This window comes from Ovis aries, chromosome 4, assembly GCF_016772045.2.
Source record: "Ovis aries strain OAR_USU_Benz2616 breed Rambouillet chromosome 4, ARS-UI_Ramb_v3.0, whole genome shotgun sequence".
Lineage (NCBI taxonomy): Eukaryota > Metazoa > Chordata > Mammalia > Artiodactyla > Bovidae > Ovis > Ovis aries.
This window is the reverse complement of record NC_056057.1, coordinates 65,389,684-65,414,918: the sequence shown is the minus strand read 5'-3', so window position 1 is coordinate 65,414,918 and position 25,235 is coordinate 65,389,684. Positions and strand designations below refer to the sequence as shown.

The 25,235-nt window shown below is 41.3% G+C and overlaps 1 protein-coding gene across 1 annotated transcript in view; it reads left to right on the top strand.

The window, feature by feature from the left end:
- Nucleotides 1–25,235, top strand: part of FKBP9 (FKBP prolyl isomerase 9) — a 43,159-nt gene that overhangs the window by 6,000 nt on the left and 11,924 nt on the right. Inside the window, exons 2-6 of the mRNA XM_012176841.4 lie at nt 7,601–7,746; nt 8,283–8,472; nt 8,739–8,884; nt 13,476–13,665; nt 17,995–18,140. Coding sequence (XP_012032231.4) covers nt 7,601–7,746; nt 8,283–8,472; nt 8,739–8,884; nt 13,476–13,665; nt 17,995–18,140 — 818 coding nt within the window. The remainder of the gene's footprint in view (nt 1–7,600; nt 7,747–8,282; nt 8,473–8,738; nt 8,885–13,475; nt 13,666–17,994; nt 18,141–25,235) is intronic.

Sequence of the window (25,235 nt, the reverse complement as noted above, 5' to 3'; positions counted from 1 at the left end):
CTTGGATGGTGTCAGGGTGGATCTAAGGGGCTAAGTGGTGGCAGGAAGATTGGTCAGGTCAGGGTACCCTCTCTTAGGCAGGAAGCATTTAAAGTGTGGATCTGAGGCTTCCCTGGTTGACCCAGTGGTAAAGAATCTGCCTGTCAATGCAGAAGACATGGGTTTGATCCTGAATCTGGGAAGATCTCACATGCCTCGGAACAGCTAAGCCCGAGCACCACAACTACTGAGTTTGTATTCTAGAGCCTTAGAGCCACAACTGCTGAGCCCAAGTACCACAGTTCCTGAAACCTGCATCCTGTAGAGCCCGTGCTCTGGAACAAGAGAAACCACCGCAATGAGAAACCCTCAAACTGCAATGAAGATTAGCCCCCGATCTCTGCGACTAGAGAGAAACCTATGCTGCAATGAAGACCCAGCACGGTCAAAAATAAATAAATAAAATCATTAAAAAAAAAATAAAGTGTGGATCTATATAGGAAACCTTCCTATGGAAAAGCCACATAAAGAAAGAGAAGCTGCCCAGTGCAGTTTTAATAACTGGAGGTAAAGTTCTTCTTTTTCATTCTTCTTCACTAGAGTCTTATGCAGTCATTGGTAGGCTGACTTAATGTCCTCTGTGGCATTCCCTGGTGGTCCAGTGGCTAAGACTCTGTTCGACCCGGGTTTGATCCCTGGTCAGAGAACTAGATCCCACATGCTGCAACTAAATATTCTGTGTGCCACAACTAAGGTCGAAGATCCCAAGTGCCACAACTAAGAGCTGGTGCAGCCAGATAAATAAATAAATGTGTTTTTTTTTTAAAAGACTTAATGGCATTGCTTTTAATTTCATTTGTGCATCATTGCAAGCAGTGATACATTCATACTGATTACTTAAGTTGGCTATATTTTACTGCAGGGCTTCCCAGGTGGCTCAATGGGAAAGAATCTGCCTGCCAGTGCAAGAGACATGGGTTCCATCACGGGGCTGGGAAGATCCCCTGGAGAAGGAAATGGCAACCCACTCCGGAAATCCTGTGGACTAGACAGAGGAGCCTGATGGGCCCCAGTCCATGGGGTCATAAGAGTTGGACATGACTTAGTAACTAAACCACCAACTACTACCGCATTTTACTGGGCTGAGAACTTGTGTGAAATAAGAATTATTTCTAGAGATCTGACATTTTAACTTGTGCAGTTTCTTAAATACAAAAATCTACAATAGCAGTGTAATGATTTGACTTTCTTTTGCAAAGTTTTTCTTTTAATGATATTTTAATGCACCAAAGACTGTCAAAGCCAACCGCTCACAGTGCAAGGTCTGACCGTCCATGGAGGTGTGAATAGGTGCGCTATTTCCGTTCCTACTTGCTCCTCTTTTCTCTCTCACCTTCTCTCTCTTCCTCTCATTTTTCCACCTTGGTAGATCATTAATAGCTTGCCTTTCTCCTCTGCTAAGGCTCATTAGCTGCTGGTAAAGATGGTTGTTTGAGGGAGATACTCTTGTTGGAGTGTCTAGGAAGCCCAGAGTCACCTTTGGGAGTAGGAAGTGTGGGGAGCACGGGTGAGAGGCAGAAACATCAGATGTGGCCTCACTTCTGAGTTGGGCCCAAGCTCAATGGTGGAATTCCGCCTGGGGAGGGTGTTGAATCTCACCTGCGTCATCCCAGGGTTAGGCATCCAGCTAGAAGATGAGTTTCTGCTTTTGAGCATTTCATGAGTCTTATTCACCAAGGGCTTGGGCAAGGACCACAGTCCTTATATCCCAGGTGACCAGAATCTGGTAGATTCTGAAATACCAGCAGGTGGTTCCTGTGCCCAGTGGACTGGCTCTTTATTAACTTGTTTCCATTCTGTTATGAATTCTCAAAATATGGCAGTCTCTTTAATGTTCAAGACAAATTTATTCAGTCTAATGTGAAGCAATGTGAATATAGTTAATAACACTGTATTATATACTTGATGTAAGTATACTATTTATTAAAAAGGTAAAACTAAATGTCCTTATCACAAAAAGAAAAAGAAGGGACTTCCCTGGTGGTCCAGTGGATAATACTTTGAATTCCTGATGCTGGGGCGCTGTGTTCAATCCCTGGTTGGGGAACTAGATCCTGCATGCCAAAACTAAGACTTGGCACAGTCAAATAAATAAATAAAATTAAAAAAAAGAAAATGGTAACTATGTGAGGTGATGGATATGTTAATTAGTTTAATTGAGGCAATGATTTCTGTGTACACAACTTAAGTATGTACACTTTTTGTCACTTATACCTCAGTAAAGGTGTGGCAGGAGTAATGTATCCAGTTGTCATTTGTCTAAACTAAATCTAAAATTGGCATTTAGAGCAAGCTGTCTTTTCCTTTTATCATTGATCAGGGTTTCAGCTCTGCTAACCGTAGGGCCATATTCTCTTCCCTTTTGTAATGGCCATTTTAACTTTGCTTCTGCATCTGAGATCAGAATAATCTCATCACTGGAGGGTGCTGCAGCCACCCCAGTCCGCACTGGGGGCAGAGGAATATAGAAGTGTCAGCAATTGAAGGGTCTACAGGAGTGAATGATCAGGGGAGAAAAAATAAGCTGGTGGAGAGGAAATGGGGTGTTGGATGTGCTGGATAATTTCCATTTTAAAATAATGTTTTTTTTTGTTTTTGTTTTTTGCCACATCCTGTAGCATGTGGGGTCTTAGTTCCCCTATCAGGGATCAAGTCCATGTCGTCTGCATTGGAAGGTGGAGTCTTAATCATCAGGGAAGTCCCATTCTGGATAGTTTCCATTTGCCTTTCTAGGTCTCCCTTCCCCCAGTTCCACTTCTTTTTGCTCTGGGAGGTTGACCTATATGGACCACGTGTGCATAATATGGGTTATATCAGTGACCCCCTTGTAGTCTGGCTTCTAGTTGGGTTCAGCCAATGGGACATCAGCAGGAGGTCAGAGGGAGTAGGGAGGGTGAGGTGGAGATACTTATTCCTCTGACTTCCTGCCTGTACAGTCATCACATGGGCTGTGTTCCTAAACCAAAGGTCCTAGCTTAGCTTCTGTCAGGTGTTCTGAGCTCCCCGTCTGTCCCTGGATCCTTCAGGCCCGGGTGTGGTAACAGCACTCCCTACTTGTCCCCAGAGCTGCTGCACTGGCCCTTAATGTTTCTCTGCATCCTGCACACCACGCCCTGGAGCTGTCTACTTTAGGCATATCATCTGTTTCCTGCAGGACCTTGACTGGGGCATCTGCAAAACAGCCAGATACTGGGACAGGCTGAATAAGTGCTAATTCCAGCGGTTGTAGAAATAATTTTCATGACCAACTCCTGGCAGGACCCTGCACATGAATTTGTGCTAGTCGAAGTGATCAGCACAGACTTGCTCAGAACAATTTATTCTTCCCAGATGGTCAGAGTTTTCAGCAGTAGACAAAACTGGCTTTGCATTGTTTGTTACTTTCTCACGTATGTGAATTATATATTTTCTTTTGGAAAGGTGTATTTTGTTTTGGGCATGTTGCTTAGGCTGTTATTGGTTAGTCACTAAGTCATATCTGACTCTTTTGGACCCCACGGACTGTAGTCTGGCAGGCTCCTCTGTCCGTGGGATTCTCCAAGCAAGAATACTGGAGTGGGTTGCCATTTCCTTCTCCAGGGATCTTCTTGATTGTTATCAAATGAATAAATTAATGCCGTAAGGCCACACTTGTTTTTATACACCATCTAGGGAGGCTCTGTGCCTGGAGGGTGAAACTTGGACAGTCCTGGGTTCTAACTTTTTTTTCTCATTTGGCTAATTTTGTGAGCTTGAGAAATTTTTTCAACTTCAAGGGACCTGAGTATCAGTACTTACTGATACTTACAGTGTTGTATGAGGATTAAGTGAGGTAGTGTATAGAAAAGCTTGGGCTTCCCAGGTGGTACTAGTGATAAAGAATTGCCCTGCCAATGCAGAAGACATAAGAGATGCCAGTCCAATCCTTGGGTCGGGAAGATCCCCTGGAGAAGGGAATGGCAACCCACTCCAGTGTTCTTGCCTGGAGAATCCCATGGACAGAGGAGCCTAGTGGGTTACAGTCCATGGAGTCACAAAGAGTTGGACACAACTGAAGCGACTTAGCACATATAGAAAAGCTTAGCTGCCCCTGTGCCTGACACATAATAAATACTCTCTAAATAGTAGTTATTATTAAAAACTCTCATTAATTTTGGGTTCTGTGAATGAAAAATATAAAGTTTCCAGCCTGTGCATTGTTGCTCTTTGCACATGTTCTGTGCCTGGGAAGCTTTTGAAGCCTAAATTCTGGTCCATTGTTAACCTAAACCCTCCAGTTTGATGACGGTTCAGGGTGTGGCAAGATCCCAGCCAAGTGAAATTGGAGAGCTGGCATTCCAAGGGTGGTTGTTTGTTTCCCCTGGAGATAGAGGGTGGAAATGTAGAGTCACTTGGGCACAAAGCTGATCATGCGCTTTTGTCCTCTGGCTTGTTAGCCAGAACTTGGACATTCGCTTTCTGTTCACTGGCCTTGGAGAAAAGAAGGCGGTGAAATGGACTATAAAGCCAGGAGCAGAAAGGGAAGGAGGGGACAGATCTGACAAAGCTGCTCTGATGGGTGGTGAGGTGGACCATGCTGCTCTCCCAAGCTGATCATTGGGGAAAATGAGAAAAATGGAGAAGTAATTTACCAAAGAAGGGCAGCCTGTCCTAATGAGGGGAATTCCAACAGCTCTTAAGATTTACTCTACAAGCACGGTTGTCCCTCGGTATCCGCAGGGGTCAGGTTCCAGGACCCCTTTGGATACCAAAAGCCTCAGATGCTCAAGTTCCTTATATAAAATGGTGTAATATTTGCATGTAACTAAGACACGTCCTCCTGTATACTTTAAATCATTTCTAGATTACTTCTAATACCTGTTGCTGCTGCTAAGTCGCTTCAGTCATGTCCAACTCTGTGTGACCCCATAGATGGCAGCCCACCAGACTCCCCCATCCCTGGGATTCTCCAGGCAAGAACACTGGAGTGGGTTGCCATTTCCTTCTCTAATGCAGGAAAGTGAAAAGTGAAAGTGAAGTCCCTCAGTCGTGTCCGACTCTTAGCGACCCCATGGACTGTAGCCTACCAGGCTCCTCCGGCCATGGGATTTTCCAGGCAAGAGTACTGGAGTGGGTTGCCTTGCCTTCTCCATCTTCTAATACCTAATACAATGTAAATGCTATGTAAATGGTTGCCAGTGTTCAACAAATTCAAGTGTTTGCTTTTTGGAACTTTCAGAAATGAAAAAAAAAATATTTTCAATTTCTAGTTGGTTGAATCCATGAAGTGAAAATTGAGGATACAGAGGGCTGACTGTATTCCATGATCATTTTGAAACTGAGAGAATTAAAGAGAAGATCCATTAAGCCACTTGAAATCTCGTACTCATGGATTACTATAGATGATATTTTCATGTTTTACCTTGTAGATTTTTCATATGCATCTATATATGTAAATTCAAAATGAGATTATTTTATATGTGGCTCTATAACCTGCTCTTTTCTCTTCACATGTATGTCCTTCTGTGCCAATGAATAAAATCTTAAAAAATTTTTCATTGATGTATAATTAACATGTAGCATTGTATTAGTTTTAGGTAAACAACGTAGGGATTTTATATTGGTATATATTGCTAAATGATCACCACACTAAGTGTAGTCAACATCCATCACCATGCATAGTTATAAAATTTTTTTTCTTATGATAACTTTTAGGATTTTACTTTCTTAGCAACTTTGAATAATGCAATACAGTATTATTAGCTATAGTCACCATTAACTATATTCACTGTACAGTATTTTATTAACTGTAGTTATATATTGTAATTGCTATACATTACATAATTATAGCAGAAATATTTTATTGTTAAATGACCATAGACAATTTACTATATGTCTTAGTCTTATATCCAACCAGTGCCGTACTCTTGGACTTCTAAGTTATTTCCAGCATTTCGTTATTATAAACCAAGCTCTGTAGTTATTTTCTTAAACACAGTGTCTAAAACCCTGTGGGTGTCTCTGCCAGTTTATAAGGTACTTGTAGGCAGAATTCATGCCTTGGTATTTTTTATATTTCCCAAAGCCCCTAAGTAAAGTCTCCTGATTGGCACCCCCTTGTTGCTGCTAAGTTTGGCATTGAAGAGGATGAGAACTTGGATTGTAGCCACGATTCCATTATTTATTTTCCTGCTTCAGGTCATCACCAGTTAGCCTTTAAAACACATTTATTAGTGATTTAAAGATTACTTCAGACTTTCAATCACCTGCAATCATTATGTATAGTAGTACTGGCATAATCCTGAGGTTTTCAGAGCCCTTTTCACATTCTTATCTGGATCTTGTGATGGCTATTATTGTCACATTTTGCAGTGGAAGAAACAGATTGAGAGAGTTCAAGTGCCCTTCACGCTACACCACACTGCATCTTTGTTTAATTTAGTGACTTAAAAGAAAAGAAAGGCAAATTAGTAACAGAAACAAAATCAGGGACCTAGAAAATAGACTGGTGGTTGCTAAGGGGAAGTGGGTGGGACAGGGTAGGAGTGGGAGTTTGGAATTAGCAGATGTAAACTGGTGTATATATAGGATGGATAAACAACAAGGTCCTACTGTATAGTACAGGGAACTAGATTCAGCATCCTGTGATAAACCATAATGGAAAAGAAATATGAAAAATAATATATATCCACATACATATATACATATATTTAGGCTTCCCAGGTAGCTCAGTGGTAAAGAATCTGCCTGCCAGTGCAGGAGACACAGAAGACGTGGATTCGATCCCTCGGTTGGGAAGATCCTCTGGAGTAGGAAATGGCAACCTACTCCAGTATTCTTGCCTGCAAAATTCCAGAGGCAAAATTCCAGGAGCCTGACAGGGTCCATGGGGTCTCAAAGAGTCGGACATGACTGAGCGACTGAGCATGCACACGTGTGGTAACTAAGTCACTTTGCTGCACAGAAGGAATTAACACAGCACTGTAATTCAACTCTGCTTCAATAAAAAATAAATTAGAAAGTATTAATTTGCACACTAGTATCTGTGATGTTGCTCTTAGGTACCAATTGCATAGAAATGGAGTAAGCGATTCTTTTTTTAATGGAAGAATTGGTAAGCTATTTTGCCACAAACTTGACATATATATTATTTAAGCCATAATATTTTGAGAACGATCTTTATTTGCATTACACAGCAGTAAAAATGATATACGTTGTGTGTGTGCAAGTTCAATCACTAAGTCATGTCCAACTCTTTTGTGACCCCCCTGGATTGTAGTTCATCAGGCTCTTCCATCCGTGTAATTTTTCAGGCAACAATACTGGAGTGGGTTGCCATTTCCTACTCTCTATTTTTTTTTTCTAGAGAGAGTTATGCCGATGCTTAACTGACTAGATTTGCTGGCAATATTCAAGGTAATTTAAAAATCCCAACCCTGCAAGTACTGTCCAGTGAAGACATTGCCTGCATCAGTCATGGATCTGTGGGTTTGTTGCTTGGCAGGGACCTCACTGTGTCCATGGGTACTTTTTTACAAGTTGGCTTCACTAAGTTTGGCTTATTTATACTCTTCTTCTCTCTCCTTCCCCTTTGGGTTTCCAGCTATGACAGAGACTCCACTTTCAACGTGTTCGTGGGAAAAGGACAGCTGATAGCAGGGATGGATCAAGCTCTGGTTGGGATGTGTGTAAATGAGAGGCGGTTTGTGAAGATCCCTCCAAAGCTGGCCTATGGAAATGACGGCGTTTGTAAGTGTTTGTTCTGTACTTGTGAAAACATTTGCTGAAACAACCAGAACATTTTCTGGCTCTTCAGTCAGGCAGAATAGAGAGTCTTTGGAAGCTTCAGGGAGCAGAAAATGAGGAGCAGTAAACACTCACACACGGCTGAAATTTCATCTGCAGTTTATTTATTCTAGATATGAAAGAAGTGTTATTAACACAGGTATACTGAATGTTATTCTTGTTGAGAGGAAATTTTTGTTTTTCCTCTTTTCTTTAAGTTTCACTGGGAGGGAGTTCTCTGCTGGCCTAGTGGTTAGAATAATGGACTTTGACTGCTGTGGTCCAGGTTAAATCCCTGGTTGGGGGACTGAGATCCTACAGGCTGCAGGGTATGGCCAAAAAACATTCTTTTTTTTTTTTTTCATTTGGAGGGAACGTCACTCATTTTGGAATTGTATGTGACCTCTTGAGCCCTTCTGGCTTCCATTCACCTTGGCAGCATCCTTGGTGTTTCTTTGAAAGGCCGCAGCTTCTCAGTGTGAGCTCTCTTTGTTTTATAGCTGGTGTGATCCCCCCAGATTCAGTGCTTCATTTTGATGTACTTCTAATGGATATTTGGAATTCGGAAGATCAGGTTCAGATTCACACTTATTTCAAGCCTCCCAGTTGCCCTCGGACCATCCAGGTATCTGATTTTGTAAGATACCACTACAACGGAACGTTCTTGGATGGAACACTGTTTGATTCGAGGTAAGTCCTGCCATTTGTACTAGTACCATTGAAATGCCCCTTAGTTCCTTCTGTCGCATCCACTTTTTATGGCCTTGGTAAAACCAGGAAAGGGACTTGTTCCCAGCTGCTCTGTGATTGGGAACAAAGGTGCATACCTGCCTTTTCTCCAGGGATGGGTATGAATCCATTGGTCAGCTGAGTTTGAGGTAACAAAAATCTTTTGAAGGATGAGTTAGAGGTGCCCTCGTGGTATGGAACTTCTCCCTTTTCTCATTGGTTTTCAGTCACAATCGCATGAAAACATATGACACCTATGTGGGAATTGGCTGGCTGATTCCTGGAATGGATAAAGGGCTGTTGGGGATGTGTGTGGGAGAAAAACGCATCATCACCATTCCTCCTTTCTTGGCCTATGGAGAAGATGGAGACGGTAAGTCCATCCCATTCTTCAAGCTACTCTCATCTGTCTTTATTTCTTTTGCAGTGGTTGGTTTAACTTACTGTGTGAAACCTACCAGAACTTTTGGTCTAGACTTGCAGTGTCCAGTAGGGTAGCCACCAGCTATATTTAGCTATTTACATTTAAATTAAGTTAAATAAAAATTTAAATTCTGTACCTTGGTCACACTGCCACAGTTCAGGTACTTAAAAGCTACTTGTTGCTGAGAGCTACTGTACAGGACAGGCGATGCGGAGCACTCCAATCACTGCAGGAAGTTCTGGTGGACAGTGCTAGTCTAGGTCATCATCTGCTGACTGATGGTTAAGATGCAGAAATCTCCATCTATTCATGGTCATTTTTGTTCTTAAGTAAGCCATCTGTCATTGCCTCAGAAGCTGTAACCTTAGGCACCAACCTCTCCAACCTATGTTTTCCCTTCTGTGAAATGAGATTTGAATTAAACAGTCTAAAGGTTGTAGCCATCAAGGTAGAAATTCAGTTTATGTTGCCAAAATTGTCATTTTTTTCCCACTGATTTGTACCTCCTTAATGGGTTTTACCTGTGGCATTAGCTCCATGTGAATAAAATGCAAAGTACTGATATAATTTTAGAGGATACAGTAATTTGATTTTGTGTCCAGTTTGTAGTTTCACTATGGAGGCAAGTGGTAAACCGTTTACTAACTGATAGATAGAAGTTAGTTACTCATGTTTGAATTTCAGGCACATTTAATCACACTGACAAGCTGACACAACAATGAGACCTTCATGCATTTAAACAAGCTGATATATGTAGTTAGGAATAGAAATGAGGCATTCCTGGAGGCATTCCAGTGGTTAGGGCTTCAAGCCTCCACTGTAGGGGGCATAGGTTCCATCCCTCATCAGGGAACTAAGATTCCACAAGCCTCCAAGCAGTGTGGCCAGAAAAAAAAAAAAAAGAAAGAAAGAAAGAAAGAAAGAAAGAAACGAAAATGTGATGCTATTTAAGAAGTTTACTGATAGTGGTACCCAACTTCTAATAACCCCCTAATATCATGTTTTCCAAGCTGTGTTTCCTGGCTCTAGGTCTGTATACAGAGCAGGAGAGGGGAGCCTTCTCTCCTGTGGACTTCTACTTTTGGTACTTAGGATCTACAGGAAGTTTCTTTAAAAATCTAAAAGAAAAATAAAGCAGCTTGGAAACAGCTACTGTAAATATATCTTAATTCTCCCCTCCTCAAGATATGTTATTATCTTACTGATACTCAAATTGTGTCATCCTTGGCTAGTAGAAGTTCGTTCCCCTTGACTCTCAAATCCTTTCGTCTTCATCCACATGCATACGATGTACCAGATAAAACGAGATGCCTAGCTTGATGTGAGGAATGTTATACATTTATTTTAAACAAATAATTGCTAATTTAAATATTAAAAATAAATAGTTTATTTAAAATAGTTGTTTTTAAATGCTTTATACTTTGACATTCTGCTTAGCTATCCAGGCATAAATTTAAGTAGGTGAATTGTATGGGAATTAAATCTCAATAAAGTTGTAAAGGTCAGTTTTCATTCCAATCCCAAAGAAAGGCAGTGCCAAAGAATGCTCAAACTACCGAACAATTGCACTCATCTCTCATGCTAGCAAAGTAATGCTCAAAACTCTCCAAGCCAGGCTTCAACAGTACGCGAACCATGAACTTCCCGTGTTCAAGCTGGATTTAAAAAAGGCAGAGGCACCAGAGATCAAATTGCCAACATTTGCTGGATCATCGAAAAAGCAAGAGAGTTCCAGAAAAACATCTACTTCTGTTTTATTGACTATGCCAAAGCCTTTGACTGTGTGGATCACAACAAACTGTGGAAAATTCTAAAAGAGATGGGAATACCAGACTACCTGACCTGTTTCCTGAGAAATCTGACTGGGGTCAGGAAGCAACAGTTAGAACTGGACATGGAACAACAGACTGGTTCCAAACTGGGAAAGGAATATGTCAAGGCCGTATATTGTCACCCTGCTTACTTAACTTATATGCAGAGTACATCATGAGAAATGCTGGAATGGATGAAGCACAAGCTGGAATCAAGATTGCCAGGAGAAATATCAATAACCTCAGATATGCAGATGACACCACCCTTATGGCAGAAAGGGAAGAAGAATTAAAGAGCCTCTTGATGAAAGTGAAAGAGGAGAATGAAAAAGTTGGCTTAAAGCTCAACATTCAGAAAACTAAGATCATGGCATCTGGTCCCATCACTTCATGGCAAATAGATGGGGAAACAACGGAAACAGTGACCAACTTTATTTTTTGGGCTCCAAAATCACTGCAGATGGTGACTGCAGCCATGGTGACTTCCACTTGCTCCTTGGAAGAAAAGTTATGATCAACCTAGCTGCTGCTAAGTCGCTTCAATTGTGTCTGACCTAGACAGCATATTAAAAAGCAGAGACATTACTTTACCAACAAAGATCCATCTCGTCAAAGCTATGGTTTTCCAGTAGTCATGTAAGGATGTGAGAGCTGGACTATAAAGAAAGCTGAGTGCCAAAGAATCGATGCTTTTGAACTGTGGTGTTGGAGAAGACTCTTGAGAATCCCTTGGACTTCAAGGAGATCCAACCAGTATATCCTAAAGGAAATCAGTCCTGAATATTCATTGGAAAGAGTGATACTGAAGCTGAAACTCCAATACTTTGGCCACCTGATTTGAAGAACTGACTTGTTGGAAAAAGCCCTGATGCTGGAAAAGACTGAAGGCTGGAGGAGAAGGGGATGACAGAAGATGAGATGGTTGGATGGCATTACCAACTCAATGGACATGAGTTTGAGTAAACTCCAGGAGTTGATGGTGAACAGGGAGACCTGGCCTGCTGCAGTTCACGGGGTTGCAGAGTCGGACACGATTGAGTGACTGAACTGAACTAAAAGTTGTTATAAAAAGCAAACATTCAGGTAGTACCTAATAATGCTAGAAAAATTTAAACACTAGGGCTTCCCTGGTGGCTCAGATGGTAAAGAATCTGCCTGCAATGTGGGTTTGATCCCTGGGTAGGAAAATCCCCTGGAGAAGGAGATGGCAACCCACTCCAGTATTCTCGCCTGGAAAATTCCATGGACAGAGGAGCCTGACAGGCTACAGTCCATGGGGTCACAAAGAGTCAAACATGACTGAATGACAAACATTTTTACTTCACTTTCAGGGTTAAGTGAAACTTTAAGGGGTTCTATTTTCTATTAAATTAAAAGATAGAGAAAAGTACAAAAGATTAACATTCTACACACACCCTCCCATATCCACACCTGCAATTGAGGGATTGATCACACCTGGCATTCCAGAGGCCAAATTGGCAGCCCACTTTCAGCAGACTAGGAAAGGAGATGGGGCCACGGTTCTGCAACAGAGACAGCTGAAGGAGCACAGGCTTGGTATGCCCAGTGGTTCACTTGCCCAGGCCTTCTCCTTTTATGGCATAACAAATGGCAAGTAAGAGTGTTGACAGAAGTGGTTTGTCACGTAACTAACTTCCTTTTATCCCAGAGTCCTGAGTTTAGAGTTAGGTATTGGTGGATGTTGACCTCTGCAAGAAGAGTTAGTGCCCAATAATCCCTTCATATGGATTACCTCATTGCACATATTCAATAAATCCTCACTGTCAGAAATATCCAAGAGAAGCAGTACCACCCTGAAATGAGATAGACATGATTTGAGGACTATTTCTATTTTGGATTGTGGGTAGCATTTTTCCCCCCTCTTAGCTAACTTTAGTTTTGTTTATATGTTGTTTTGGATGCATTAAAGGAGTGAATTTTTGCCTCTAAAAAATTAGTTGCGAGTTCCCAGACAGAGAACAGACTTGTGGTTGCCAAGGGGGAGGGCAGTGGGAAAGGAATGGATGTGGAGTTTGGAATTAGCAGATGGAAACTATTGTGTATGAAATGAAGGGGCAACATGCTTCTACTGTATAGAATAGGGAACTACAATCAATGTCCTGTAGTAAACCATAATGGAAAAGAATAGGAAAAAGTATATATATATATATATATATATGACTATATATATATATGACTGAATCACTTTGCTATACAGCAAAACTTAGCACGTTATAAAACAACTATACTTCAATAAAATGCATTTTTTGAAAATTGACTATGAGTTCCGAAGAACAAGTCTATGTAGTGTTCTCCAGAACCATATCCGAGCTTTGGAATGTCTGCGATTTGCATCTGTACACAAATAGAGGCCCACAGAGGTATGTTTTTGGGTTTGCCTTTGGGTGCATAACCACCCACACAAGGCCTTGATTTGCAAGCACAAGCATAGAAAATGTGGTCAGAGTGGTCTCCATGTCATTAATATTGGTTTGCTCCTGTTTCTGAGGAAGCCAGGCTTCAAATTATACCTGTCAGCCCATGATTGGACTCCACAGTGAGACAGAATGTTCCATGGGGAACCACCCAAGACGTGCAAGAACATTTATTTCCTTGGCTTGAAAACTTCAAGGAATGTGTAACACCAATGCTGTGGGTGTTGGATTGTAGTTACAGTGCTTCCTAAATCCTGTGTCCTGATTTCATCATCTTATTTCACTCCACTCTAGGGAAAGACATTCCTGGTCAGGCATCTCTGGTGTTTGATGTTGCGTTATTGGACCTCCATAACCCTAAGGATGGCATTTCCATTGAGAATAAAGTAGTGCCTGAAAACTGTGAGCGGCGAAGTCAAAGCGGGGACTTTCTCAGGTATCATTACAACGGCACACTCCTGGACGGCACATTCTTTGATTCCAGGTGAGCAAACAAGGGTCCTTCACTGACCAGAACATCTATTAACTACAGTTTACAGCTGGCAGGACCATGATCTGTACACTTGTCAGTGCTGATCTGGAGTTAGTATTTTTATCTTCAATATAGATTTGTATTGTTTGATACTGAATTCCTTCAGAGGCTGTTAGAACAGTCTCCCTGGGCTCTGTAGGAGATGGGTCTGCAGGAAAGCAGGAGGGCTCATGCTAAGACTCCCACCACCCCTGTAGACTGTGCTCAACTATCCAAGTACAAACCCAGCTCTGGAGTCTGAGATGGGAAGTGACTGGAAGGGAAGTCCAGGCCGTAGGATGGGAAGAGAACAGACCTAGTATCAGGAGACCTGGATTCCGGGCTCTGTATGTGGCACACTAAGGCATTTAACCTCTCTGAGCTTCAGTTTTTCGCCTGTTGTTAGCTCCTTTCTCAGAGAGATGGTTAGATTAAAGAGAGAAGGTGGGTGGAAGCGCTTTGCAAACTTTGATGACTTATCTGCTGCAGGAGCTGTTTGGCTGCATTATGTTCCTCCCATCCTGATACTAATTAGGAGGCTAATTCCTGAGCCTGTCATTACTCAGTTTTGTATTGTTTATCAGGCTTAGCTTGCAGTCTTGATCAGGAAACAGGCATTTGGTTTGTGTTGTTTGAAAAACATTCCTTTAGCTTCCTATAGAGCAAACAAGTAGTGACAGCAGTCTTCTTGTCTCTCTGAGGTAAGAGACTTCCTGTTTAATTAGTCATCCAGAAACATTACAGAAGAATTTTTATATGCTATAATTTTATTTGCATAATTCATTTTTCCTGCTCCTAGGATCCCTTCTTTTAAATTTTTCATTTGATTTTTTGGAAAAAGGCAATAGTTACATTGTTCAAAATTAAAACAAAATATGCATTAAGATGGGCTTCCCTGGTGGCTTAGACGGTAAAGCGTCTGCCTGCAATGCGGGAGACCCGGGTTCGATTCCTGGGTTGGGACAATCCCCTGGAGAAGGAAATGGCAATCCACTCCAGCACTCTTGCCTGGAAAATCCCATGGACGGAGAAGCCTGATAGACTACAGTCCATGGGGTCGCAAAGAGTTGGGCATGACTGAATGACTTCACTTTCACATGCATTAAGATATGTTGTATTAATCATCCCTGCCAACCTTACATCCCCCTCTCCACAAGCCACTTAGAGTTAACCACTTTTATTAATAAGTTTCTTTTCTTATTCTTCAAATGTGTGGATTTTTTCTAATGCAGATATAATCAAATACAATTGTTATATTATTAATATCTTCTCCCTTTATAGAATATAGTATATAGAATACTATATGCATACATATATAACATTATGTATTATATATCCATACGTAACATAACGCTATATACTATATGCACTATTCTGCCCCTTGCTTTTTTTCACTTTGGGATTTTTTCCATATTAATGCATTGAGAAAACTCATTTTTTTTTCTGTGTAGTGAATTGGGTGAACATACCATATTTATTTAACCATTCCCATTGATGACATTGAGTTGTTTTTATTCTTTTTCTATAAAAAAAAATTCAGTGTGTGTGTATGTGAGTGTGTGTGCACATGTGTGTGATTAGTCACATATGAGCTTGGTTCTGTCTTTTATTCCCTGGAATTATATTTCTAGTTGAAAGGCCATTTTCCAAGTAGATACCAGATTTCTTCCCTTATTAATGGAACCACAGTTTTCTTAGGTTTCAAACAGATTTCCATTTTAGTATACTGGGATCTAACTCATCCTAAGAGCTAAGTGATATTCCATTGTAAAGATTTGCCTTAATTTACTAATCAATCCTCATTGTTTTCTACCTTTTGATGTTCTAAGTAGAGCTGCAGTACTTACTTTTGTAGTAAAATCTTAAATAATATAATTGTTTCCTTAGGATAAATGTCTAGAAGAATCTCCAGATCTAAGGATATGTGTATTTTTACAGCTTTTGATATAACTACCAAGCTATCCTTAAGGAAGGTTTTAAATCACTAAGAATACCCCATTCCCTGCAAACTCAGCAACATTAGGTATCATTTATAAATTATCTTTGCTAATTTATAGGAGAAAAATAGAATTTTATAATTTTAATCTGAATTTCTTTGATTGCTATTAAGGTTGAAATTCTTTCAAATGTTTATTGACTATTTGGATATTTTCTTTTGTGATTTACCTGATTGTATCTTTTGCCTGTTTTTATATTGAGGATATTGGTATTTGTCCTTTTCTTATTAATTTAGATCTTGATACATTAAAGATATTAACTCTTTTATGGTTGCATATTGTTGAAGGTATATTGTTTATTTATTTGCATTTTAATTTTGGTTATTGTGATTTTTGATCTGTTTTAAATATAACCTTTTATGTTGTTAAATGCATTCCACATCCACTTTATGGCTTCCTTTATTCTTATGTAAATTCTTACATATATATATATATTCTATTTTGGATAACTTGCTAAAAGTCTCTCCCCTCGCCTAGGGTATATAAATATTTACCTGTATTCTTCTCATGCCCTTCTAATTTTTTTTTAATCCTTTAAAATATTCTCTATTAGAATTTTTATTTGAGAAACTATTATGTTCTTATTGTATAAGTGAAACAATGCAAAGATATTTAGTAAAATGTAATAATTTCACATCAACCCCTTCCATTTTCACCACTTGAGGCAAATATTAAAAACCTTCCACAGACTCTCTCCATGCTTGTAAACTCTTTCATGTTTAAATCTTTAATCCATCTGGAATTTATTGTGGTGTTCAGTGTGACCATAAGGATCTAAATGTTTTTTTTCCAGATGGTTAACTAGTTTTCCCAACACTATTGAATAACTGTCTTTTCCTCACTCATCTAAAATCTGACATTTATTATGTACTAAATTCTAATATACACTTTGAGTCTTGTTCTAGAATTTTTATCCCTTTCCAGTGATCTAGTTATTATTCCTGGGCCACTATCATACCTTTAGCTACTGTAACTTTTTAATTTGTATGATAGAGAATATTCTTTTTCTCTTTAAACATCATTTTTTTCCTATTAAGTGATACATTGACATGATGTAAAATTCTAGAGGTATAAAAGGATAAATAGTGAAGAATTTTCCCCTCTCCTTGACCATCAACCTAGTTCCCCTCTTCACAGGGAACTAGTGTGATGATTTAATAGGTCTTCCATTCATATACAATGAAATACAGATAATTATGTAGAGAATCTGCTTCCTGGCTGTGGAGAGTCGCTTGATACCATCATTTCTTCATGCCCTGTGGCTCTGTGGTCCCTGAGGGGTGTTGAGAAGGAAGAGCCCCTCACAGCTCTGCCTTTTCCTCTCCCTGGCCCCACTGCTGGCCATTCTCTCTGAGGCCGTCATCCTTGGGCTGTGTTTGATGAAGTGACACTGAGAGTGAACTGGCTCTTTCAGGACAAGCTTTTTGCCACATCTGCGCCACGTAAGGGTGGGTAATGGGCGCAGATCATTGCAGTTCAGTTTGGTAGCAGACCTGACATATGAAGTTTTATTGTTTTATTCTGGAATCATCAGGCTTTGGGAAATTTATCCCTATTCTCTCCAAACTCATAGTGTAATCAGAACCAGAGAGGTTGGATCTCTCCACCGAGCAGAATGCTGGGTCTCCTGCCAGAGACATTGAGAAAGGCAAGTACTCACCAGGAGGTGGCTTGATGAGCAGCAGTTATAGCAGCGCAGGTTCATCCAGGTCCTGGTGGAGATTGGAGAGTTAAACCGCTCTCAGTACATATACTACTTTTCTGGCAGTCCAAATATTCATGTCTCACATAAACAGGTGTTCTCCTCTTTAGAGAAATTCTTAATTTCTTTTTAATTTTTTTCCCTTCTTTGGCTTTCCTTTGAAACTTTATATTAGAGTAATAGAAGACTTTAAAACTTCTAATTAAAACTGTTTACAAGAACTAACAGAGAAATTCTTAGTTTCTGTTAAGGACCTCTTGATGCTTTTTTCACTGACTACACATGGTCCCCAAGAGTACAGTCCTGTTTCCATTGGTTACATTCCTGCATGGTTGCTTCTAGTAAGCTGCATCCAATCCGTAACCTGACTAAAGCCAAGTGCTGGAGGGCTTCCTTCTGTGAGCGTTTCTGCTGGAAGCAGCTCCCATGCCGTGTGTGGACCCTTGTTCACCATTTCAGGGGAGCGTGTTTCCTGGCTTGTCTTCCAGCTCTAGGGTGCACCTCACCTCTGGTCTGGAGGCCTCCGCACTCTGGCTGTTTCAGGTACCTGTTCCACAGCAGCTGCGGCGTCCCTTGTGACCAAGCTCTTTTCCTCTTTCCCAGCTACTCGCGGAACCGCACTTTTGACACGTACATTGGGCAGGGCTATGTGATTCCCGGGATTGATGAAGGTTTACTTGGTGTCTGCATCGGAGAGAAGCGGAGGATCGTGGTCCCCCCTCACCTGGGGTACGGTGAGGAAGGAAGAGGTGAGCTCTGGGTGCTTCCAGGGTGAGCTGAGCAGCACTAATTGTTGCTTCCACAGTGCTTGGAATAGGGCCTCTCGAGAGCCAAAGCATAGAAGCTAAGGTCCAGCCTCAGACTTGAATGCTCAAATATAACTCTAGTTTCTAGAGGTGCTCTGGCGTTTCTCCTCATTACCCTTGCCCATTTTCCTTTTGGAAAATTTAAAACTACGTCAGAGTTGAAAGAACTCTGCAGTGAACTCCACTTAGAGTCATCAGTTGTTAACATCTTGCTATGTATTTATTTTTTCTGTATGTGTAAAACTATATTTTCTCTTTGTTGAGCTATTTGAAAGTAAATGCCAACTCCCGCTTCTTTTGTTGAAGTATATTTGGCATATATATTGTGTGTATTTAAGGTGTACGTGCCATTTTGATACGTTTATATATTGTAATGTGATTGCCATTGTAGTGATAATTAGCACCTCTGTCATGGTGTGTGTTCAGTTGCTCAGTTGTGTCCGACTCTTTGCAACCCCGTGGACTGAATAGGCTGCCAGGTTCCTCTGGCCATGGGATTTCCCAGGCAAGAATACTGGAATGGCATGCCATTTCCTACTCCAGGAGTTCTTCCTGACCTAGGGATCGAACCTGACACGGGAATCAAAGCTGAGTCTCCTGCATTAGCCGGGAGATTCTTTACCACTGAGCCACCTGGGAAGCCCTTTTGTCATGGTACATGATTACCATTTTGGGGGGCTGGGATAATTGATAATGAGCAATGATTGTAATATTGTTGTCTGTATTTGCTATGCTGTGCATTATATTTTGGTTTTTGTTTTTAACAACTTTATTGAGATATGCCATAAAATTCACCTGTTTTTAGGTATACAACTCAATGACTTTTAGTAAATGTATTGAGATGTACAGTTATCACATTAATCCAGTTTTAGAATATTTGTCGCCCAAAGAGCAAACTTTTAAAAAAAAATCACACAGATAATATATGTTGACTTTAGAAAAAGAAAACAGAGCTCATCAACAACAAACATTTCCCATAATCTCAGCAGCCAGGAATAAGCATTATTAATGTGGTAGATGGAATACTGGCCACAAAGATGTCCATGTCCTAATCTGCAGAACATGTGAATATGCTACTTTCCATGGTAAAAGAGACTTTGCAGATATAATTAAGGTGAGGGTCTTGAGATGAGGAGGTGATCCTGGATCATCCAGATGGCCTTACTGTACTTCCTAGGATCTTTATAAGAAACTAGAGAGAGGAGAAAATGCTAGGCTGCTGACTGAGAAGCTGGAGGAAGGGGCCACAAGCCGAGGAAGGAGGATGACCTTGAGAAGCTTGAGAAGATGGGGAAACAGATTCTCCCCTGAAACCTCCAAAAGAAACACATCCCTGCCAATAACTTTAGTTTAGACTTTGACCCCTGAGTTATAAGAATACATTTCTGTTGTTTTAAGCCACCAAGTTTGTGGTAATTTGTTACAGCAGCATTAGGAAACTAATACAACCATAAAGTGGTTGTACACTTCTATATCTTGAGTATATGTGAATCTGTATCGGTAAAAGGAAATACATATCCATTTACACTAAAATTGTGATGATCTACACATAGAACTTTGTAATTTCTCTTTACCTCATTTTTTGTGAACAATGTTTTATGCCAACAGGTTGCATAGAATTTTAATGGTTGCATACTATTCCAAACCATATTTCCTTTCTTCTTTTCTAATAGACCAGAAATTTTGCTAACTTAGGAATAGTTGATGCAGTATTATTTTGCTTTCGTGTTCTTGTTGCTGGCTGGCCTGGCTGGCTGTACACATTCATTTTGTTAACCCTCTCTGACTTCTCCTACTGGATCTATCATATGGATTTCAGAATTTTCCCAGTAGGGTTTGTTTGAACGGTCTAAGAAGCCCCAGGTTGGTTGGAAACTAGGGTGTACCATGGAGAAGTATTTTTTCCCCTGACTTAAATTTCTGTTATAAAGACACAAGAAATCACAGCTTACGCTCTTAAGATCATTCAACGGGCCTCACTTCCTGTCCTGTTTGTCTAGTGTCTTGATGCTCTATTTTTTTGTATTATGTAAATGTCTGTGCTGTACTAAGTCACTTCAGTTGTGTCCAGATCTGTGCAAATCTGTGGACTGCAGCCTTCCAGGCTTCTCTGTCTGTGGGACTCTCTAGGCAAGAATACTTGAGTGGGTTGCTATGCCCTCCTCTGGGATCTTTCCGACCTAGAGATTGAACCCATGGCTCCTACACCTCCTGCACTACAGGTAGATTCTCTACTGCTGAGCCACCAGGGAAGCCCCATGCAAATATCTACTTCTAGACAAATACATACAGGAATAAACAAACACTTTCAGAGTACCCTGTTTTGTTATGCCCTTAGAACGAATTCTTCCTTTCCCTGAGAAGAATATGCTGATGGAAAACATTTGGTTAAATTATTTTTCTCCTTTTGGCTTTCTCTCAAGTATGAGATAGTTTTGCAAAGAATTATATAAAGTTCTGGGAAGCATTTGAAGTCTCATAAATTTTCTAGGCATGAGGCTGCTTCATCCTGAATCATGTGTTGCCACGGAGGGAGGAGCACCCTGGCAAGTAACACCCAGATGCTCTCGCACAGGATCTGTCTCTGACCTGTTGGTTAACGAGTGCCTCTAGCCTTCTGCAGGATTTGCACAGGACCTAACTTTAATCATGGAGGGACTGACCTGAGAAGGGTGTCAGGACATAGAGGAAGTCTGTAGCTTCCTTACCGCATACCACAGGGTCGGGAATATTTGCGGAAGGAAGAAATGCTGGGCTCTTCGTGGGTTCTCAAACTCATCGGCATTTCATTTTGTTGCAGTTATGTTCTCTTACAGGGTTGATGGAGGGGAGGGGAGAGGCCTTCTGTAAAGGCTCTGGCCCTTTTTGCTGTCTGCTTTGTTCCATAGGGTTCAGCCCTAACTTCAGAGCATGGATATGTTCCAAACCCTGAAGTGGAGAATAAATTCTATTGCAGGGTTGTGGAAGCATCACTTCCTCAGTGGTTATCTGCCCCCCCAACTTCCACATTACCTTTTTTTTTTAATTGGAGGATAATTGTTTTATAATGTTTGTCAGTTTCTGCTGTACAACAGCATGAATCAGCTGTTAGTATACATATATCTCCCCCTCTCTTGAGCACATTTTCTTTTAAGCACTCTTTTTCAAAAGTTAAAAGAGAAGCAAATGTTTGACCCATAGTCTCAAAGACTTCTCATGTATGAGCTCGTTCAAACTTCAAAACAGTTCTCAGTTATGAACTCAAGGCCCAAAGAGGTTGAGTCATTTGCCAGAGGCCACAATAGCTAATTAGAATGGAGCTGAATTGGACCCAGGTCTCTTGCTGCCTGTGTCACACGCGGAGGGGAAGAATGCCTTTCCATTAGACTGTGACTTGTAGATACCCATATATGGAGAACTGAGGACTCAGAAGTCCCAGAGCTCTCCGAGGAAACCCATGCTTCCAAGGAGTCGCCGAGCTTCCTTCTGGCCCAAAGTGCCAGTCAGCTTTATTTTGTGTCATCTGTGTCTCTTCTTGAGGAGGCTTATCTAGTGGAGAAAATTGACAACTACTTCTCTGTATTGGTTATGGGTTTATTCAGAGAGGAGGCTGGTGCTATAATGAAAAGCTGGCTTTCAAGTTTGCTGGTAATGGGGAGGAAAATCATTTCCTCTATGCTTCTAGGTTCTTTTGGCTGGTCTAAGAATTAAATTGATATGAGACAGATTAACAGGAGAAAATCAAAGTTTAAGGACATGTATATATAGGAGGAATCTAAGGAAACTGAGTAACTCACCAAAATGTTTGAAGCCCTCGCCTTAACATTACCTTTAGCTAAAGACAGAAGAGGATGTTGGGTGTAGTGTTTTCAGACTTCAAAAGGGAGGAAGGTGACTGACCTGGAGAAGGGAAAGCAAGTGTGCCACACAGACATTGGGACCTGAGAGAAATTTTAACTAACAGACTGCTGGTTTCCTCCCTGTCTACACACGTAATTCATACTGTAGTTATCTATGGGGATAGCTCCCCACCTCCCCGACCCCCGAACAGGTCCTCTATCTACATTCTTTAGGCAGTTAAGTAGGAGATAAAAAGGAGGGTTTTTGTTTGAGTCTTTTGGGTCTTGCTCTCAACTTGAAATAATCCACATGTCAGAGATGTTTTGGGGTGGTAAATTGTACTTTGGCCACCTCATGTGAAGAGCTGACTCATTGGAAAAGACTCTGATGCTGGGAGGGATTGGGGGCAGGAGGAGAAGGGGATGACAGAGGATGAGATGGGTGGGTGGCATCACTGACTCGATGGACGTGAGTCTGAGTGAACTCTGGGAGTTGGTGATGGACAGGGAGGCCTGGCGTGCTGCGATTCATGGGGTCACAGAGAGTTGGACACGACTGAGCTGAACTGAACTGAACCCTGGGGAGAAGGGGCCACCGTTTATAGGGGGAACTGCCATCAGGTTGGCTCATCATCAGTTACTAGGGAAACCAGCATCTGGCACAGGCCATCCATGTAGGCAGTTACTGATTAAGCACTGTGATTAAGAGAACTGGACAGTGATGTGAGTGAAGCAGGAATTGGTCAAACAGAGGCAGTACAGAGAGCAAGAGAACAGCCATCTTGAATGTAGTTCAGTGATACAGTTGGCACAGGGAGGTTAAATTTGCAAGGCAATGGCAACCTACTCCAGTACTCTTGCCTGGAAAATCCCATGGACGGAGAAGCCTGGTAGGCTGTAGTCTATGGGGTCGCGAAGAGTCAGACAGTGAGCGACTTCACTTTCACTTTTCACTTTCATGCATTGGAGAAGGAAATGGCAACCCACCCCAGTGTTCTTGCCTGGAGAATCCCAGGGACGGTGGAGCCTGGTGGGCTGCCGTCTGTGGGGTCGCACAGAGTCGGACACGACTGAAGCGACTTAGCAGCAGCAGCAATGCCATCAGGTCCTTGTCCCTTTCTGGGCTTCATCCGCATGCTTTCTTCAGAGAAGTTAATGGAGCTGCTCAAGATGCAGCTTTCTTTTCCATCATTCTCCTACACCAACCACGGCCTGCAGCCTGGTCCTCTTCATGGAGATGTTCAGTCGCTCAGTCGTGTCCAACTCTTTGCGACCCCATGAACTGCAGCACGCCAGGCTTCCCTGTCCTTCAGTATCTCTTGGAATTTGTTCATATTCATGTCTCTTGAGTCAGTGATGCTATCTAACCATTTCATCCTCTGCTGCCCTCTTCTCTTTTTGCCATCAATCTTTCCCAGCATCAGGGTCTGTTCCCTGGTTGACTCTTTGCATCAGGTAGTCAAAGTGCTAGAGCTTCAGCTTCAGCATCAGTCCTTCCAATGAATATTCAGGTTTGATTTCCTTTAGGATGGACTGGTTTGATCTCCTTGCAGTCCAAGGGACTCTCAAGAGTCTTCTCCAGCACCACGATTCGAGGGCTTCCTAAATAGCATCAGCTGCTCACTTACAGACCATTTAGCACAGCATTCCTTAGACTTGGCTGCCCCTTAGAGGGGCAAAACAAAACAAACAAAACAATTCTATGCCTGGCACCACTCTTCAGCTGTTCTCAAATGTTGGCACACATCACAGAAGAGAATCCCCTGACAGCTAAAAAGATTACAGAACCAAAGGTGCTGCATGGGAAAAGTCCTGGCCCTTTGTATTTTCACCAAGTTCTCCAGGACATTCTGACAGCACCCAAGACCGAGACAGACCACAGTACTAGATAAGCTAAATCTGAATCTTAGAGGGGCACCCAGGTGATTTTTTTTCAGGTCATCATGATTTTTTCTTTTATTCTGTGAATCTGGTGAATTAATTTTTATTGTGGTAAAATGTATTTATTTACCATTTAAACACTTTTTAAAGTTTATAGTTCTGTGCCATTGAATATATTCACAGTGTGGTATAACCATCACCATTGTCTATATCCAGAACTTTTCCATCATCCCAAACTCTCCATTACCCTCTCTCCCTCTGGCCCAAGGGAACCATCATTCTACTTTCTGTCTCCATGAATTTGCCTATTCCAAGTGTCTCATATAATTGAAAACATACAATATTTGTCTTTCTGTGTCAGAGCATAATGTTTTCAAGTTTCATTCCCAGTCGATTTTAAGGGGTAACCAAGATTGAGAAAACACTGAGATGGCTCCACAGCCACTCACCCCTGTTGGTGTGTCCTGTTTCCTGCAGAGAGCTGCCCTTGACTCTGGTTTCTGAGCACCTTCCTATGGCAGTTTGCAGTAGCTGGTTCCTATGGAAAAGATCCTGCATCCTGTTACTGCTCACGTCAGCAACTCCCCATCACTAGTGAATATCAGGCACCTGTGTTCTGCTGTAGACACACAAGCTTCTCTAATTACACCTTGGTAACTTTGGGCAGGTGTCCAAACCTGTGCCTCGGTTTCCTCATCTGTAGTTTGGGAATATATTATTATAATGAGAATTAAATAAACTAATACATCTGAAGCACTTATAAGAGTGCCTGATACTTAATAAGCACCTACCCATTAAGTATGTGTTAGAGAGAAAGCAGACAAAAAACAGAAAAGTACATGGTGGGAGTTGGAAGATCTGTGGGGTGAGGAGGGGCTGTTGACGTTCACGTATCTCTACTGAATTCTCTTGATAGCTGTGTTATTTTCTTGAACAAGTTATATATGAGTTGGTTTGCTTGTCTGCAAAATGCTAATGAAAATATTATACATTCTTGGTTCTAAGTATTACTGTTTACAAATCTTTTACATTTAAATTTTGAAATGATTTAGGAAGTGTGGTTAACAACTGATGCCTTCCTAGAAGCTGTCATTAAATTCATGCAGGAACTGCTGTTCCTGAATTTATGATAATATTTACCCAACAAGGCTGCTGCAGAGATTTAATAAGAGAATGTATGTGAAAAATGCTTTGTAAAGTGTAAAACGGGCTTCCCAGCTGGCGCTAGTGGTAAAGGACCTGCCTGCCATTGCAGGGGATGTAGGAGATGTGGGTTCAATCCCAGAGTTGGAAGATCCCCTGGAGGAGAGCACAGCTACCCACTCCAGTATTCTTGCCT